Below are 20,643 nucleotides of genomic sequence, written 5' to 3'. Positions count from 1 at the left end.
AGGACCATCAATGCGGTGAAAGACGCTCTTTGGTCTGCCCGCAACTTGCTGGTCTGCCAGCTGAAAGAACTGACCCCGACCGAATGTTGCAGACTGGCGCACTCCAAGGTCCAGGACTACGTACTGAGGGACGCGCTAAAGCTTGGGGCAGCCGCCGCCAAGGTGCGGTGGGGAAAGACCACGGTATGAAACTCCTCGTCCAGAATAGAAAAAAGGGCCCTATCTGGTAACTGGGCCCAGCTGGCGCCTTCCCCAACTGGTCAGGGGGTCAACTGGGACTGTGCGGGGTGATGACTGCCGGGGTATTTTGTTTGCTTTTTTTTTGTTCTTTCTTTGTTTTTTTCCTTTAGTTGGTGTACGTACCCCCGGGTAACCCGGAGCGGCTTGCGTGACTGGGTAGGTGTAACAATGTTTTATTTTTTGTACATCTTATGAATAAAGTATATTTTTTCAAATAAAAAAGTGACGAAACGTCTGAAAACTAACCTTCCAGCTCAGCAAGCAAACTCACATCCAGAACTAGAATGAGTTTTTTGAGGAAGTAAAGAAGAGGACTGAGGATGGCAGAGCAGCGGACGAGATCTATATGGACTTCAGTAAGGATTATAGCAAGGTTCATCATGGTAGACTGGTTAGCAAGGTTAGATCACACAAAATACAGGGACAACTAGCTATCTGGATACAGAACTGGCTCAGAAGGTAGAGACAGAGATGGAGGAGGGTTTCTTTCCAGACTGGAAGCCCATGACTAGCAGTGCGTCACAAGGCTTTTCGTCATTTATATAAATGATTTGGATGTGAACATACAAGGTATGGTTAGTAAGTTTGCTGATGACACTAAAATTGGAGGTGTAGTGTACAGTGAAAAATGTTATCTCAGAATATCATGGGACCTTCATCGGATGAGCCAATGGGCTGCAGAGTGGTAGATGGAGTTATTTTAGAGAAATGTCAGGTGCTGCATTTGAAAAGGCAAGTCAGGACAGGTCTATACTCTGAATAAGGTCCTGGGGAGTGTTGCTAAACAAAGAGACCTTGGAATGCAGGTTCATAGTTTTTTGAAAGTGGTTACAAAAGATAGTGAAGGTGGTGTTTGGTATGTGTGCCTTTCTTGGTCAGTGCATTGACTATGGGATTTGGGAGGTCATGTTGCGGCTGTTCAGGACATTGATTAGACCACTTTTAGAACACTATGTGCAATTCTGGTCTCCCTGCTATCGGAAGGATGTTGTGAAACTTGAATGGGTTCAGAAATGGATGTTGTCAGGGTTGGAGGTTTTGAGCTTTTGAGCTACAGGGAGAGGCCGAATAGACTGGGGTTATTTTCCATGGATAGGGTAAATCGAGGTGAGTTTTTCCCTGGGATGGGGGGGGGGGGGGGGTCAAAACAAGAGGGCATAGGTTTAAGAACAGGGAATTCCCTTCAAGACTCCACTTCTGCTGTCATTGGCAACGCTTCTCTTACAATATGGCCTAGGGTAAGTTACTCTTGCTTTCATAGTCAGTTTTTGACTAAATTTATTATAAAACCTGCAAACTGTAATTGCTCAAACCAGTCTTCCAATTGTCTACATGCCCTTCCCATGTCTTACTATATATCACATCATCCGAATAAACTACAAAGTTACAAACGTCAGTATCAACTTGATTCCTAAGCCACTGGAGTATGCCTGGGCCATTTCTTTTTGTTCCAAACAGCATCACTCAACATTTAGCATAAGAAAAGGGGATATTTCTTTAGCCTTTGACGCTAAATGACACATCACTATCCCTGCAAGAAATCAATATTACAAAGGAATGAGACACTGCCAACCCTAACAATTCAGTCTTCCAACTGTGAAATTGGTTATGAATCTGCTTTTGTAACCACACTCACGATTCTATAAATCTAAAAGTAGAGCCATCACAGTCCAAGAGGACCACAGGTCCTCTCTCTTATTAGAGAAAGAAAACTGGTGATTAACTTCATGAAGGATCACAATATTTCAGGCAAGGGAAGAGGTTAAGAAAGCAGGGCCTTTGTGGTAACCTCATCTAGTGTGAGAACTGAACCTGCACTGTTGGCAGCACGCAGCAATGCAAACCAGCCATTCAGCCAACTGCGCTAAATGACATCTGGTTGATCAACCCAGTTCATAAAAAGGATTGGTCAACTTTAGCTGCTATGATTAGGGCCCATCATGTTGTTTTCCTGCATGTATTGAATCTATGTTTCAACCAGGTTTTGTTTTCCTGTGTCAAGCTAATAAAGATGCTCTTTGACTGCACCTGACACCCCCAAGTCCACATCATGCTGAACTAATGCATTACATCCAGGTTATTGCTACAGATTACCTTCTACTTTCCAAGTCTCTCAAGATCCTACCATTGTCCTTTCTTCACACACAGCATTTAAATGTATCAGTATTTCTACGTTGGTCAAACTGTCAGAGGTTTATTTTGAGAACTGTCTACCCCTGCTTCTACTTCACTGATTGTCTTTGTCATCTTCCAATACTCTAATCAATCAACACACTTCTTCCTCCTTACCCTCATCCCTACGATGGTACCTTTTCAACATATTTATATGACATAACTGTTACTTCTTTCTATGATCAGATAAGTCATCCTACTAACTCTCCTAACTACTCTGTATAGACCACTTATTTTCACTTTCAGAGGTTCATCTTGCAAAGCCAACAATGTGATATTTTATCTCCAACTTGAAACGTCCCAGTTGCTGAATGATTGCTTGCCCATACTTCCACGTTCCTTTGTGAAACTTTCAAATGCTCTTGAATTACTTTACATTCTCCTGTGAGCCTTTCGAGAAACATGGACGCATAATCCAACATCGAGATTCACCTTTTTGGTTCAAGAAACTTTCCCTGATCAACTTTAATGTTGTCAATGGAGCCTCTATTTTCATCACCACAAATAAATTCAAATTAACTAAATCCCCTATTAATCATTTGGGGAATCTCTGGTAAGAAATAGTAAGAAATTTTATCCTTTGTTCCAAGCTTGTGGATAATCATGACAGTATGCCTTAATCATGGTTTTGAGAATCTGATGGTATTCCTGTGTTAGTGGATGAGAGGAAGGTGACATCAATTGTTTTATACCCAAATTGCTACGATCCCTGAAAAAGATCAAAGTTAGAACCCTGATCAGATCGCACCACAATTACTTGTATCGCAATGTGTAAAATACTGAATTAACTTTTCCACTACTATCCTAGCTGCAATTGTCCTTAAAAGAAATAGCTTCTGGGAACCACGATGTCATATCCTTAATGTCAGGATATATCGATGTCTTCCTTTTGAGTTCAGTAATAGCCCTACACAACGTACAAACAGTCTGAATTGTTGTTCAAAAATTGGTATGGGTATCAAAAGATGCTGGTTTAATTATACGTTGAGGTTTTTCCTATCAGCTTTCCTATATGGCATGCTTTACAGAACTGTATTACATCCTCACCTTTACATTCTGATCAACCTATTCAGACAGATGTTATTACACACCTCTGGAACAAGTGATACTTATTTTATGAGAAAAGTTTAGACAGTCTGCACAAGTGTCCAGTGGACCTTAGAAGAATGAGATCCTGTTTCAAGGGTCCCTCTTGTGGCCCTCTGGTGGTGTCCCTACCCCTGGGTAGGTATGTAATAACATCTCTGTGCAGGTTGATTATAAAAACAGGCTAAATTAAAAAAAATTGAGATCTGTTCTTACTAAGATATATAACATCCTAAGACAGCGATCAGAATTTTTTTTTCCTCCTCTCAAAGGGTCTTGAGTCTTTGGCACTCTCTTTCCCACAGTGCTGGAAACAAGAGTCATTGATTTTTTTTCAGGTAGGGTAGATAGACTATTTTCTAGCATAAGAGGCAAAAGTTATCGAGAGTAGGTAGAAATGTAGCATTGAGGCTTAAATAAGATTTGAGGCTCTAATTGTTTGTTTGATCATGCCACAGAAGATCACAAGGAATTGCTAAAATAATCCACATCATAAAGGGTATTGCTGACAGGGTGTTATAAACTTATTCAGAGAATGGGATAAATTAAATATTTCTACATAAATAGGAGAATGAAGGATGAAAATTAAAAACCAACTTAACAATTACAAAAGTGATAATGGGAACTGCAGATGCTGGAGAATTCCAAGATAATAAAATGTGAGGCTGGATGAACACAGCAGGCCAAGCAGCATCTCAGGAGCACAAAAGCTGACGTTTCGGGCCTAGACCCTTCATCAGAGAGGGGGATGGGGAGAGGGTTCTGAAATAAATAGGGAGAGAGGGGGAAGGCTGACCGAAGATGGAGAGAAAAGATAGGTGGAGAGGAGAGTATAAGTGGGGAGGTAGGGAGGGGATAGGTCAGTCCAGGGAGGACAGACAGGTCAAGGAGGTGGGATGAGGGTGGTAGGTAGGAAATGGAGGTGTGGCTTGAAGTGGGAGGAGGGGATGGGTGAGTGGAAGAACACCCCCATCCCAGGCCCCAAGATGACTTTCCATATTAAGCAGATGTTCACCTGCACATCTGCCAATGTGGTATACTGTATCCACTGTACCCGGTGTGGCTTCCTCTACATTGGGGAAACCAAGCAGAGGCTTGGGGACCGCTTTGCAGAACACCTCTGCTCGGTTCACAATAAACAACTGCACCTTCCAGTCGCAAACCATTTTAACTCCCCCTCCCATTCCTTAGACGACATGTCCATCATGGGCCTCCTGCAGTGCCACAATGATGCCACCCGAAGGGTGCAGGAACTGCAACTCATTCTGCTTGGGAACCCTGCAGCCCAATGGTATCAATGTGGACTTCACAAGCTTCAACATCTCCCCTTCCCCCAACGCATCACACAACCAGCCCAGCTCATCCCCTCCCCTCAGTGCATCCCAAAACCGGCCCAGACTCTCTCTGCCTCCCTAACCTGTTCTTCCTCTCACCCATCCCTTCCTTCCACCCCAAGCCGCACCTCCATTTCCTACCTACTAACCTCATCCCACTTCCTTGACCTGTCCGTCTTCCCTGGACTGACCTATCCCCTCCCTACCTCCCCATCTATCTTCTTTTCTCTCCATCTTCGGTCCGCCTCACCCTCTCTCCCTATTTATTTCAGAACCCTCTCCCCATCCCCCCCGCTGAAGAAGGGTCTAGGCCCGAAACGTCAGCTTTTGTGCTCCTGAGATGCTGCTTGGCCTGCTGTGTTCATCCGGCTTCACACTTTGTTATCTTGGATTCTCCAGCATATGCAGTTCCCATTATCTCTGTAATACAGAGAGTCCATTTTTAAGTTTTTTTCTGTTCTACAGTGATTTTTTTTTTAAGGTCCTCTCTCCTCATTAAAGTCCCATGCCTGGTTTTAATGTTCCTTACTTCCTGCTTGTGTTTCACGTCATCATCACTGACTGCACAGTTAAATTTGCGTCTGTGCCCACACAGTGCAAAGATAATCATTTATTGAAGTTTTCTGCTCCGGTGCAGAAATAAATTTCAGTTTTGATCTGGTTTTAAAACATTTATTTGCCTTTTTGCATCTGTACTAGTAAAAGAACTGCTGTGGAGTTGTTCTTTAAAAAGAGTTCTCTGTTGTTTTATACTCTGTAGCACTTTACATGTATGATAGTTGTATAAAACAAGTTCCCCATGTACCATCGTGTAAATTTTGTTGAGGTCTTGCAAGCAAGAAGCCTGCTTTCTTTATTGAAGCTTTCCTTGTTTTGTTTTGCCAGTTATTTCAGTCAGGAATGCACAACGCTGCATATGCGTGGCATTACATTTTAACTTTTACATTGGTTTTTCTGGGCAAAAAAACCATTCTTAGGAAAATCCGATTTCAGCATTGATTCCGAAGGGAAACCACATCTCAAAGTTATATCAGTTAAAGTCAAGATTTTCACGAATTGTTTACAATCATATCACTTAATTGTTTTACCATTTGCATTCCCTGAAGGGACCCCAATATTTCTTTAAATTCTAATCTCTTAAGATCAAGAGATCTCTTACCTTGTTTGACTGCTTGCTCACAGCAGATGAGGGCCTTATATTTTCGTAACTCTGTGAATTTGAAAAATTCTCATTCTCCTCATAGGCTTCTTCAAAGTTCATGCTTCCAGAGATTCCTGTATGTATAAAAAGTTTATTTACCTGACCATATTTAAAGGTTAAAAAACAATGTTGTTCTGTAAATTGAGATTCTTATTTAGAAGAAGTATCAGTAGGCAGTAATGCTGGTAGACATTACATTAAACTGTGATTAGAGAAGTAAACAAAAAAATTGGAATATGGCTTCTGACATTATTGACAAAACTCAATATGTAAATACAAAAATTATCAAAACCATTTACTATTTACTAGGTTCACAAATTACATAGATTGTCTCCAGTTAAAAGAAACTGGAACTTACAAGATCTGGAGAATTGTCCCACCTACCCCTCTGTTCCATTACTTCTTGGATGTCTGGTTTTGGTGCAGAGTCTACAACTGTTTCAACTTCATCACTGGGGGCTGTCATGGATTGCCCAACTGAAAGGATTTGGATTTTAGTGCTAACATCCTGTACCTCATTACTTATGATGGCTCCTGGTCCATCAATACCTGCAGACAGAAAAACAATTTTCTTTTGTTGTAACTCATGGTTCATTAATAATTATACCAAAAATAACTTTTCAGCAACGCCGACATCCCATGAACAAATAAAATGAACTATGTTACTATTTACATGTACATCTTTTGCACTTAAGTTTAGTTAACTCCCTCTCGCCTACAAATCCCACTGAAAACATCCCATACCATTGAAGTCCGCTTTTCCTTTTCATGGGAAGGAGGAAGAGGCTAGGCACAAAAAGAACTGCAGGACAGCCAACTATCAGTACTCCCAAGATTATATACACTCAAGAATTGTATTTACACGAGCTGCATTTCAATTTGATCTACAGTTCCAGCTCTTCCAGTGACTAAATGTCAAAACTGCCTTCAACTTTTATGATGTGGAGCTTGTGTTGAACTAGGGTGGACAAAGTTAGAAGTCACGTGACTCTCGGTAATTGCCCAACAGATCTGTTTGAAATCACAAACTTTCAAAGCTCTGCTCCTTCGTCAGGTCCACTTCACCTTTTGAAGTGGACCTGACAAAGGAGTAGTGCTCGAAAAGCTTGTGATTTCAAAAACAACTGTTGGGCTATAACCTATTGTCATGTGACTTCTGATTTTGTACAACATTTACATATGAGGGTCATGTTAGGTTTCCACAGTGTTCATCACTAACACTAGCGAATCAGCTAGGCACTGATGCACAGTTTTTTTTTTAAACTTTATCCTTTCGTGGACATCACTGACATGGCCAGCTTTTATTACCCAACCCAAACTGCCCTTGAACAAAAGATTCCAAGTCTTCTCGGAGGGCAGTTAAGAGTCAACGATATTATTGCAGGTCTGAAATCACAAGTGGTGGATAAGCATATGGACGTACATGGAATAGTGTAGGTTAGACGAGCTTGAGATCGGTATGACAGGTCGGCACAACATCGAGGGCCGAAGGGCCTGCACTGTGCTGTAATGTTCTATGTTCTATGACTAAAACAGACAAGGGTGGCAGATTTTCTTCCCCGAAAAAGACTTGAGTGAACCACATAGGTTTTTATGACAATAGTTGTCTTAGTCACCATTACTGAGACCAACTTTATAATTACTAACAAAATTCAAGTTCCGCCAGCTGCCATTTATTCTAATTTGTTAGAGAATTCCAGTTTAATCATTTCCCAATGAATAGCACGAAACTGTGAAATAGTCAATTGGAGCACAGAAGCAGATAAAATCAACTGAATAGTCTACTTCCGTGCTCTACTCATTCCACGACAAAAAAATGCTTCCTTGATCAATACAATTATTGCCAATAGGAAAAGATTCAACTCACTAATCAGTTTGTTTTTGATATTATCAATAAGTTGTCACAAAGCCTACATTGCTCACTTCATTATGACCTTTCAAGTTTTAGCAAAGATTTATAGCTCAGGTTGTGGGTGAGATTGTTGACTTGCGCTGGCTTGTTTTCATTCAGACGATTCATCACTACGCTAGGTAACAGAGAGGCCTCTGATGAAGCGATGTTATTTTACTCCGTTTGAAATTTATACTGTCTGCTCCATTATGGTGAGTAGCGTCATTCCCGGTTTTGATCTGTATAGCTTGTAAATGGAGTCCAATTCTATATGTTTGTTGATTGCATTACAGATTGAGAACCACATCTCTAGGAATTCCTGTGCACATCTATGTTTGGCTTGGGCTACTCTCATTACGTTGTCCCAGTTAAACTGATGGCCTTCATTGTCCGAGTGTACTGATTTTAAGGAAAGTTTGTTGTGTCGTTTTGCTGCTAGCTGATGTTCACGAATGGTTATGAACTCATTATATCTTCTTCCAATTCTGATGAAATATCATCGGTATGTGGAGGTTGCTGCTTAACTTGTTGGCTTGCTTTAGATTTACAGCATCTACAGAATTTATTTATTTTTGTTTAATTCACTGCCATTTCTTTTCCAGCAATGCCCACCTTGATGAAATTCTGCTGTTCTCTTTGCTTGATGATTTGTTTTATATTGTTCACTTTCGTTGCTATTCTTTCTTTATCGTGTATTAAGAATTGAGCGAATCTCACTTTCACAGCCACAACTCTGCTCTGTGGGACTGTCTGTTCTTTAAAGTCTGGCAATCAGATACACCATTATTCTGCCATTCTCATATTCCAATAACTTAATCTGTATTATCAACATTCCCTTCTCCCCCCCACCCCACCCAGTACTCCACACCTTGCCCCCAACTATTGCATAAATGCCCCCAACTCCACACTTCACTTCAGCTCTGACAAGAGTCACCTAGACTCGAAACATTAGCTTGCTCTCTCTCTCTCTGTGGATGCTACCTGAACCACTGTGATCTCAGTACTGATTCCAGCACCTGCAGTCATTTGTTTCTCCTCTTCCTCTTCCACCCGGCACCTTCCCCTGCAACCGCAGGAAGTGCTACACTTGCCCCCACACCTCCTCCCTCACCCCTATCCCAGGCCCCAAGATGACATTCCACATTAAGCAGAGGTTCACCTGCACATCTGCCAATGTGGTATACTGTATCCATTGTACCCGGTGTGGCTTCCTCTACATTGGGGAAACCAAGTGGAGGCTTGGGGACTGCTTTGCAGAACACCTCTGCTCGGTTCGCAATAAACATCTGCACCTCCCAGTTGTGAACCATTTCAACTTCCCCTCCCATTCTTTAGATGACATGTCCAACACAGGCCTCCTGCAGTGCCACAATGATGCCACCCGAAGGTTGCAGGAACAGCAACTTATTCCGCTTGGGAACCCTGCAGCCCAATGGTATCAATGTGGACTTCACCAGCTTCAAAATCTCCCCTTCCCACACCGCATCCCAAAACCAGCCCAGTTCGTCCCTTCCCCTCACTGCATCCCAAAACCAGCCCAGCCTCTCTCTGCCTCCCTAACCTGTTCTTCCTCTCACCCATCCCTTCCTCCCACCCCGAGCCGCACCTCCATTTCCTACCTACTAACCTCATCCCACCTCCTTGACCTGTCTGTCTTCCCTGGACTGACCTATCCCCTCCCTACCTCCCCACCTATCTTCTTTTCTCTCCATCTTTGGTCTGCCTCCCCCTCTCTCCCTATTTATTCCAGAACCCTCACCCCATCCCCCTCTCTGATGAAGGGTCTAGGCCCGAAACGTCAGCTTTTGTGCTCCCGAGATGCTGCTTGGCCTGCTGTGTTCATCCATTTACACTTTCTATGTCTCCTTTACCACCATTATGACTTGGCTTTGGCTTTTGTTCTGAGCACTCTCACGATCTGTTCCACTCACCCCTTCTCCTGCTTTGGCTAATGCATAAAAAACACCATTATTCTGTTCCAAAGTAGAAGTTGGACTCAGAAATGTTAACTTAGAAACAATTCTCTGTCTACAAATACTGCCAGACCTGCTGAAATTCCATCACCTGGTTTTCAAATCATAATATTCTCCTGTTTTAATGAAGAATTCACATAATGCTTAACTTTGTTACAGTCTTTATAGTTTCTGTCCGAGATAATAGAACAGATTGCTTCCATTTTTTGAAAATACATTACTACAAAATACGTGTACGGAGCTAGAGTTCAAACTTCAGGAGAATCAAAAGCTATCAGCTTAATGTGCTTAAAGCTAACCTGGCTCTCCTTTGTCCCTTTCGATGTCTCTGTCCAATCTGTTACCTTCTCGCAAGTGTTTCAGCATTTCTGGTCGCAAAGGTTTCTCAGGATGTTGTGCCTCATCAGATTTCTTTCTATCTCCTTCTGCTAATATAAATTTACAAAGGAAAGTGAATACCTGACAGTATCTTCCATAAGATTGTTTTCCTTATGTTTCATTAGTTTAGGTCAGACATATCAAGATCAGGTGGAAAAATGTTTCCACACCTATGAATAATTTTCTCAGCTTCCAAAATATAATTGCATCGTAAATGAACTTCGGAAAATTTATTCTTTTTTACTATTTCTGGTAAAACTATAAATGTTACTAAGTTTTATTGGCTAGCTTCTCCACTAAGGCACACGCACACTGAAGTTAGCTGCCACATCAGCCACTGTGCATATTGCTTCAACAAATGGCAACCTGATCTAAAAATTCTCAAACAACAAGCTAGAAATTAGACATGAACCCAGCTATGACAAAACCTTTGAGGAGTTATGAGAGGACCTCTATCTGCAGCATTCTCCACTATATCCTTTGGGCTGGGGCTTTCCTTGGGCCCAGTTTTAGATACACCAGATATATGGTATGGCAGAATTAGACTCAATCCAGGGAGTAAGACTGGGATTTGGGCAGAATTTTGACAACGTACTATGCACTTAAGTGATTTCATGTTAGGGTTTTGCAGTGATTTTGAGTGAGAAAGTGCATTGAAGACATTAAGGACTGCAGATGCTGGAAGCCATAGTCTATAGGTGAGAGACTGGAAAAGCACAACAACAGGTCAGACAGCATCAGAGGAGCAGGAAAGTAAATGTTTTGGGCTGAAACCCTTCATCAGGACTTGGGAGGGGGAGAGGAGCCCAGAAATAAATAGAGGGAAGGGGAGTGGAGCTGGGGCAGGGGTGGGAGAGATGCTGATAGGTGAATGCAGGTAAGGGGTTATTGTGATTGGTCAGTGGGAAGGGTGGAGCAGATTGGCGAGTAAAAGATGGACAGATTAAGTCAGGTCAGGGAGGTGAGGAGGGGGGAAAAAAGCTGGACATGGGGTGAGGCTGGGGTTGGAGGGATTTTGAAGCTGCTGAAATCAATGTTGAGACTATCGGGCTATAAGCTCTAAGGTGAAGCATCAGATGTTGTTCCTCCAATGTATGTTTGGTGTCAGTCTGACAGTGGAGGCGGCCAAGGATGGACACGTTCCCCGGGGGAGTGGAAATTAAAGTGAATGGCAACTGGAAGGTCAGGTTGCTTTGTGAACCAGTCCCCGAGTCTGTGTTTGATCTCCCCGACACAGAAGAGGCCACATTGTGTTCAAAGGTTGCAACAGATCAGGTTGCACGAAGTACAGATAAATTTTTGCCGGATCTGGAAGGATTGGTTGGGGCCTCAGACAGAGGTGAGAAGGAAGATGTAAGGGCAGGTGTTGCACCTCTTGTGGTTGCAGAGAAAGGTATTAGGTGTGGTGGAGAACTTGGTGGTGAGTGTAAAGCTGACAAGGGAGTCACGAAGTGAATGGTCCCTGCGAAAAACAGACACGGGTGGGGAGGGAAATATATTTTTGGTGGTAGGTTCTGATTGTAGTTGGCAGAAATGTCAGAGGATGACATGGTAGAACCAGAGGCTGGTAGTGTGCTACTTGAGAACTAAGGGGGCTGTATCTGTATTGTTGTTGGGGGGAGGTAGTTTGAGGGTAAAAGTGCAAGAAATGAAGGAGATGCGGTTAAGGCTGTCCTTAAATTATACAGGAGGGGAAATTACAGTCCCTAAAGTAGGAGGATAATTGGGATGTCCTGGAGTACAGCACCTATCCTGGGAGAGGACACAGCAGAGGCAAAGAAATTAAGACTATGGGATAGCATTTTTGCAGGAGGGTGGGTGAGTGAGAAGAGATGCGGTTAAGTTATAGGAGTCAATAGTTTTGAAATGAATGTCGGTGGTGGGTCGGTTTCTGGAGATGCAGACGGAGAGGTCCAGGAAGGGGAGGAATGTGTCCGAAATAGTCCAGGTGAATTTGAAGGTGGGGTGGAAGGTGTTGGCGATGTTGATGAACTGCTCGAGCTCCTCGAGCTCCTTGAAGCAGCAAAACACCACATCAATGCAGTCACCAACATAGCTGAGCAAGATGAAGAATGGTGCCGGTGTAGTTGTTGAACAGGGACTGTTCCACAAATCTTACAATGAGGCAGGTATAGTTTGGGCCCATGGTAACCTGTTTGGTTTGTAGGAAGTGGGAAGAACCAAAGGAAAAATTGTTGAGTGAGGACCAGTTTAGCCAAGCAAATGACAGTGTCAGTGGAGGGGGACTGGTTGGGCCTACAGGAAAGCAAGAAGGGAGGCTTTTAAGTCCTCTATGTGGGGGATACAAGTGTACAGAGACTATACATCCATGGTGAAGATAAGGTGTTGGGGGAGAAAGGAATTCAAAGTTTTGGAAAAGGTGGAGGGAATGGGTTGTGTCACGAACATAGGTAGGGAATTCCTGGACCAAAGGGGAAAGAATGGAGTCGAGGGTGGAGGAAATGAGCTCGGTGGGGCAAGAGCAGACAGAGACAATGGGTCGACCTGGGCAGTCCGGTTTATGGATTTTGGGTAGGACATAGGTGGTGCAGTTTTGGAGAACTCAGGTTGGAGGGTGTGAACGGGAGATCTCCCAAAGTGATGAGGTTATTGATGGTCTGCAAGATAATGGCTTTGTGATCAGAGGTGGGGTCCTGATCAACGGGACAAAAGAAGGTGGTGTCAGAGAGATGGCATCTCGCCTCAGCAATGTGGAGGTCAGTACGCCATTACAACTGCACATGTTAGTGTTTATTCTTCACGCAAGCTGATATCCTAATTCCATATCCATGATTTTATGATGTGGAGGTGTCGATGTTGGACTGGGGCAGTCAAAGTCAGAAGTCACATGACACCCGGTATTCATCCAACAAGTTTATCTGAAATCACAAGCTTTCAGACACTGCTCCTTTGTCAGGCGGCCTATAAATCTGGTGCCTATGCATTTCCCTCCATTTTACTTGACAAAGAAGCAGGGCTCTGAAAGCAAATGATTTCAAATAAATCCGTGGGACTAGAACTTGGTGTCATGTGACTTCTGAGTGGATTTTACAGTCAGCACCAAAGTGATGGCACTCACAAGTGACCTCCACAAAGTTTGGTCAAGCTTTTTAGAATGGATCTAACTGTTTTGTTCTGAAGTTGTATTAGATTATACTTTAAAATATCTATTTAATTTAAATTGAAATAAAATACGAAAACGAGCCTGTCATTTCATGAAATGCTGCCCAACAAACAGGCCTGTGGGATTTGATTACCATGGAGATTAAGGACAGAGATCAGTTCGCTGGATGGCTGGTCTGCAATGCTGCGTGATGACAATAGCGCAGGTTCAGTTCCCACACCAGATGGTGTTACCATGATAAACTCTCCTTTTCAAACTCTCCACTTGTCTGAAGCAAGTTGACCCTCAACAATCATCTCCCTCTGATGAGTGAGCAGCCCTGTGGTTCTCTGGGACTAGGATGACTTTACTTTTATTGAGAGCAAGGTGCAAAGTGTTGATGTTTGTAAACAAACACAAGAATAGTTATGGGAGGACCGACAGGAATAGCTATGGGAGGACAGACGGCAAAGGACTCGAGAGAAACAGCAAGTGAGAAAAAGAGACAAAGAGTCACAGAGACAAAGGCTGCAACTGGTGTGGTCAGCAGAGAAGGCTACAGGTCTGCTGCAAGCTACTGAGTAGAATGAAGGAGAGAAGACAGTCTCTGATCAAGCAACACATCTAGTGGTCAGAGATAATGGGAACTGCAGAAGCTGGAGATTCCAAGATAATAAAATGTGAGGCTGGATGAACACAGCAGGCCAAGCAGCATCTCAGGGGCACACACATCTAGTGGTCATCTAGGCACTGGAAGATTTGCACTGGTGAGACTCTGACTAAAAAGAAAAAAAATATAGGCTTTACTTCTGGTAATTATGGAGTCAAAGAGTCATATAGCACAGAAACAGACCCTTCAGTCCAACCAGTCCATGCTGATCATAATCCCAAACTAAGCTAGTCGTACATAGCTGTGCTTGGCCCAAATCCCTCCAAACATTTCCTGTTCATAATTTTATCCAAATGTCTTTTAAATGTTGTAAAGGCACCCCACATCCACCTGGAAGTTCATTCCACACAAGAAATACTGTGCTAAAAAAAACTACCCTCATATCTTTTTAAAAACCTTTCTCCTCTCATCATAAAAACATGCCCCTAGTCTTGAAATCCCCCCACTCTAGGGAAAAGACACTTGCCAATTCACCATATCTATACGTCTCATTATTTTATAAACTCTGTTCTACAATATTATCCAAGGCTCTATTTTGTATAAGTCTTGCCTTTGTTTGTTTAACCAAAATGCAATACCTCGAATTTATCCAAAATAAATTCAGTCTGCTAGTCTTCAGCCCATTGACCTAATTGATCAAGATCTCTTTGTAATCTTACATAGCCTTCTTCACTGTCGACTGTACCACTAGTTGTGGTGTCATCTGCAAACCTGCTAACCATACTTTCTATATTCTCATCTAAAATCATTTATTTGAATGACAAAAGTGGGCTCAGTAGAGATCCCTATGCAGCAGGTTTGGGAATTCTGAGCAGATCGAGAAAGAGCACCTCGAACGGTCGCAGGATGTCACAACTCTGCAGAACAGGAAGACATGGAACCATTGGAAACTCGGAATGACTCTGGAATATTTCCAATAAGGACTACTACAGTAGAGAACATGTTGTTAAGTGTAAATGTGGCATGGCATTATTAGATGCATTTAGCCATTCATAAGGCTATTTCTTCTGTAGTTTAGTACCTATTTGGCCACTGGGTAATGTTTAATTGGTGTTCTTTAATTTATCGTGGAATGGAGAAACTCAACATTCCACAAATATAAAAGTTACTTAATCAGCACTAAGACAGATTGTTCAAAAAAAAAGAGTTTATGATCAATTTGGTGTTGAAGGTCGAGTCACCACTCATTCAGCATAGCGCAAATTGAAGGATTTTTTAGAGTGAGGTCAGCATTTAAAGTGAGGTTCACTTCAATTCAGTCATATATAGTTATCTTGCAACCACACAGCAGACACGCACACACAAACACACACACACACAGAGTGACAGCTTTTTATTATTTTGTAAACAATCTGTTCAGAGTTGTTATTACACACCTCTGAAGCAAGTGGGACTTTGAGCCTGGGCCTCCTGGTTCAGAGGTAGGCTTGCTACCACTATGCTTTAAGGGCCCTCCATTAGAATCTTTTAGATTTCTATGTCTAACTAACTGCACTGCTGGAGTTGTCAGGGATTGTCACTAGCTTCACAGAGCAAAGAAACATTATAAACGGCAAAATTTAGGTCGTTCTGCTCATCTAGTTGTCGATCCATTTCCTCCTTTCAACTATCTAGAAACCATTATTAGATGGTGTTATGAACTGTGTATGAACATCCACAGACTGAACACCCAGTTCCACTCAGCTTTACTGGACACCAAAAATCGTAAGTACAACAAACTCACTGGCTCCTGCCACCTCAAAAAGGATTCCTGCACCTCCCAAATCCCAAGCCTGTCCCTGCACCTCCCCCACCATGCACCCGCCGCCATTGACCTTGAGGACACGGCGGGTGAACCCATCGATGACGTCACATCCGCCACCGCTGGGCACACCACTTCCGGGACCACGAACGCGGCCACTGCTGCAGTCACTGCCTCCACTTCCAGAACCCTCACCACACACATCACCCTCACCGCTGCTGCTGCCGCTGGAACCCCACGCACAGCCGACACCGATGGAACCCCGCCCACAGTCAACGACCTCATTGCTCTGCCCACAACCTCCACAGCCAGCAACCCCTGAGAAGACAGCCACACTGAGCCCTGCCGCATCTTCACCATCCCCCCAGACCTCCCACTGACAGAGGACGAATGGTCAGTCCTAAGTAAGGGGCTCACGTTTGTCCCCCTCCACCCACACATCAACGAATACCAGTCACGTTTGGACATCGAGCAGTTTGTCCGCCGCCTTTGCCTCCACACTTACTTCTTTAACTGGGAGCCTACCCCTCCCTCCACTGACCCCTTCACCCGCCTCCAACACAAGTCCTCTTCCTGGACACCACCCCCAGGCCTCCTACCCTCCCTCGACCTCTTCATTTCCAACTGCCGTCAAGACATTAACCGCCTCAACCACTCCACCCCTCTCACCCACTCCAACCTCTCCCCCGCAGAACGGGCAGCCCTCCGCTCCAACCCCAACCTCACCATCAAACCCGCAGACAAGGGAGGCACAGTGACGTCTACATCGCCAAGGCCAAACACCAACTCTCCAACACATCTTACCGCCCCCTTGATCATGACCCCACCCCCGAGCACCAAAACATAAGCTCCAATACCATCCATGACCTCATCACCTCAGGGGACCTCCCACTCACAGTCTCCAACCCCGCATGGCCCGTTTCTATCTCCTTCCCAAAATCCACAAACCGGCCCGCCCTGGTCAACCCATCGTCTCAGCCTGTTCTTGCCCCACCGAATTCATCTCCACCTATCTGGACTCCATTTTCTCCCCTTTGGTCCAGGAACTCCCCACCTACGTCTGTGACACCACCCACGCCCTCCACCTCCTCCAGAACTTCCAATTCCCTGGCCCCCGACACCTCATTTTCACCATGGACATCCAGTCCCTATACACCTGTATTCCGCATGCAGATGGCCTCAAGGCCCTCCGCTTCTTCCTGTCCCGCAGGCCCGACTAGTCCTCCTCCACCGACACCCTCATTCACCTAGCCGAACTCGTCCTCACCCTCAACAACTTCTCTTTCAATTCCTCCCACTTCCTACAGACAAAGGGGGTGGCCAGGGGCACCCGGATGGGCCCAAGCTATGCCTGCCTCTTTGTAGGTTATGTGGAACAGTTCCTCTTCCGCACCTATACAGGCCCCAAACCCCAACTCTTTCTCCGTTACATTGATGACTGTATTGGCGCAGCCTCTTGCTCCCCAGAGGATCTCGAACTGTTCATCCACTTCACCAACACCTTCCACCCCAACCTCAAGTTCACCTGGACCATCTCCAACACATCCCTCACCTTCCTGGACCTCTGAGTCTCCATCTCAGGGAACCAGCTAGAAGCTGATGTCCATTTCAAGCCCACTGACTCCCACAGCTACCTAGAATACATCTCCTCCCACCCACCCTCCTGCAAAAAATTTGTTCCCCTATTCCCAATTCCTTCGCCGCATCTGCTCCCAGGATGAGGCATTCCACTCCCGCACAGCCCAGACGTCCACGTTCTTCAAGGACCGCAACTTTCCCCCTGCAGTGGTCGAGAACACCCTTGACTGCGTCTCCCGCATTTCCCGGGAGAGACCACTCTCTCCGTGACTCCCTTGTTCGCTCCACACTCCCCTCCAACCACACCACAACCCCCACACACCCAGCACCTTCCCCTGCAACCGCAGGAAGTGCTACACTTGCCCCCACACCTCCTCCCTCACCCCCATCCCACACCCCAAGATGACTTTCAATATTAAACAGATGTTCACCTGCACATCTGCCAACGTGTTATACTGTATCCATTGTACCCGGTGTGGCTTCCTCTACATCGGGGAAACCAAGTGGAGGCTTGGGGACCGCTTTGCAGAACACCTCCGCTCGGTTCGCAATAAACATCTGCACCTCCCAGTCGCGAACCACTTTAACTCGCCCCTCCCATTCTTCAGATGACATGTCCATCATGGGCCTCCTGCAGTGCCACAATGATGCCACCCGAAGGGTGCACGAACAGCATCTCGTATTCCGCTTGGGAACCCTGCAGCCTAATGGTATCAATGCGGACTTCACAAGCTTCAAAATCTCCCCTTCCCCGACTGCATCCCAAAACTAGCCCAGCCTGTCTCCGCCTCCCTATCCTGTTCTTCCTCTCACCCATCCCTTCCTCCCACTCAAGCTGCACCTCCATTTCCTACCTACTACCTCATCCCGCCTCCTTGACCTGTCCGTCTTCCCTGGACTGACCTATCCCCTCCCTACCTCCCCACCTATACTCTCCTCTCCGCTTATCTTCTTTTCTCTCCATCTTCGGTCCACCTCCCCCTCTCTCCCATTTATTCCAGAACCCTCTCCCCATCCCCCTCTCTGATGAAGGGTCTAGGCCCGAAACGTCAGCTTTTGTGCTCCTGAGATGCTGCTTGGCCTGCTGTGTTCATCCAGCTTCACACTTTGTTATCTTGGATTCTCCAGCATCTGCAGTTCCCATTATCACTTATGAACTGTGGGATTGTGTTTCAATAATGATCAAGATTGGGGAGTGGTGAAAATAGCCTCTTTATTGAGCACCTGCAGTAGCATAGTTTGAGATGGTGATGAAAACCGAAGTACAGTTTTACAGTAGCCTCTTTATACACTGTTCTTATGTATAATAAAATTTTGGCACTCTATAGTGTTACTGTACACCGTACACAAAACCTTATGTGGCATCTGTCCTGGGGAAGCAGGAGATGGTTTAAGCGGTTTCTAAATGCTGGCTGTTACTCCTGATGGGATTTGAACATCAGTCCGGTCTGAGCTTGCATAGTTAAGAGGTATTAGTCCTTTTACCTTTAAAGTTAACAATGTTAGCAACAATACTTGACCTATATGATCTAAATAAGTGAGAAATTATATATGCACTAAATAGCAGATATTTAACTAATCTCCCAAAACACAGTCATGAGATTTTATTTACCGTTGCCAGTTTTGATTGTTCTTACATATTCATTCATGCAATTTCACAGAAGCGCTGTTTTGATACTAAGTTTCTTAAAGGGGATAGCAGCCCTACCTAATATGTATTTAAAAAGTACATACTAGTGGGGGATGTTCTGCAACATATTCAGGTTCCGAGAGACAGTCGCTAAGGGCTAATTAATACTATAATCTTTCCATAATTTCGATTGAGTTATGGACACATCATGACGGGGAGGTCATTGTTCTGAGAAGGTTACAGTATTAACACTTATTCAGGAGTAGCCTTGGATACAGGAACAGATCTAAACACTGCTTGCAGCATGGGGCTGATAAGAATTGAAAGGTGTGAAGAAACAGTAAGGGTTAAAAAGGATGTTTAATTAGTTTATTTTGTAAGTGTAAAATGTACAACAAAAATGTGGTTTTGTGAATGAGTGAATAGAAACGTGATATAGTAAACATAATACACTTGTGAGCGAGTTAGTAAAGAGAATTATAATACAGAACTCAGCTCTAATAATTAACCTCAGAACATTGTTTACAACTCACTAGCTTGCCACAACATTTCACAGAGCATTGAGAACTAAAACAGATAATACACTAAAGGCACAAGCGAGATTTTCACCTAACAATAATAGCATGCCAGTTACATTTTCAAGTCAGCTCAGAAGTTTGAATATCATGTTTGGGAACACAGGAATAGAAAAAAAATCTTTCCATGCTGTTCTACAGGGATTTTTGCAGAAATTGGTAATGCACTTACAGGACTTTATCGACATGTATGCCTACATAAAATGCAATTGTCCAGAATTGTTTGTAGGAATAATTAATCCTGCTTGTTAATTCACTGGTTTCAAAATAGGGATCCTGCAGTGAAGGAGGTAGGTACCACTGCTATATCAAACGGTGGCTTCAATTATACTTACTTCAATGCAGCTACTGACCATATTATTTGTGAAAGGGGATTCAAAAGGGGTTAAACACACATAATTCACCTGCAAAAGCACAGCACTTTTAGATCTCCCCAGACCCATGCACTTTCAAAATGAAACATTACTACCTAATTTACACCATCTCAAGCAGGCCAAAATAATGCAGGATATCTACAGACCATCTATCTGAACTAAACCAAGGAAGTACATACCAATAAGCTGGAATTAACTTATGAAGTTTAACACATGCAAAAGCCGTGCAGTTTAATTTGAGAGGTAATGATTAGGCAACACCACTTTGGAGAGATGAACAATTATTGAATATTAACATGAACCCAAAATATGGGGAATTGGTTGATGGGCAATATTCCCGTCAAAGCCTTTTTCACATTTTGAGTATTCAGCCAGACACAAACTGGCACAAAAAGTAATCAGAACTTAATGCAGGTTTGACACACTCTCACTCAACAGATCAGAAATTCAGCAGCAAGTGGAAATGACAGAGTTGCAAAATTTAAACATGTTGTTAAGAAAATAGTCTAAATAATGCTGCATAGACACAAGCAAACCATCAAGTCTCAAAATCAATTCCGAAAGAAGTGGTAGGGGTAAAGTTAATCACAGTTAAGGACCAAGTTTAAGATAAACTTAAATAGCTAAAAGCCAGCAGGAACCATGAAGCATGGTGTGTGAACAGCCTTTGTCATCAAGTATGAGTATGCTATAACAC

The 20,643-nt window shown here is 43.8% G+C and overlaps 1 protein-coding gene across 5 annotated transcripts in view; it reads right to left on the bottom strand.

The window, feature by feature from the left end:
• LOC125461136 (tubby-related protein 3-like) overlaps positions 1-20,643 on the bottom strand; it is an 86,318-nt gene that overhangs the window by 21,310 nt on the left and 44,365 nt on the right. For 3 of the 5 annotated variants that reach the window (XM_059652404.1, XM_048549569.2, XM_048549572.2), the window contains exons 4-6: positions 10,197-10,325; positions 6,418-6,582; positions 5,992-6,107 (exon numbers count right to left, since the gene is read on the bottom strand). In XM_059652404.1, the coding sequence (XP_059508387.1) occupies positions 5,992-6,107; positions 6,418-6,582; positions 10,197-10,325 (410 nt within the window). The remainder of the gene's footprint in view (positions 1-5,991; positions 6,108-6,417; positions 6,583-10,196; positions 10,326-20,643) is intronic. The other 2 variants (XM_059652405.1, XM_059652406.1) reach the window with 2 other exon arrangements.

The sequence above is a fragment of the Stegostoma tigrinum genome, chromosome 18 (assembly GCF_030684315.1).
Source record: "Stegostoma tigrinum isolate sSteTig4 chromosome 18, sSteTig4.hap1, whole genome shotgun sequence".
Taxonomy (NCBI): domain Eukaryota; kingdom Metazoa; phylum Chordata; class Chondrichthyes; order Orectolobiformes; family Stegostomatidae; genus Stegostoma; species Stegostoma tigrinum.
The sequence above is the reverse complement of the archived record's forward strand: the minus strand, read 5'-3'. Positions and strand labels throughout refer to the sequence as shown.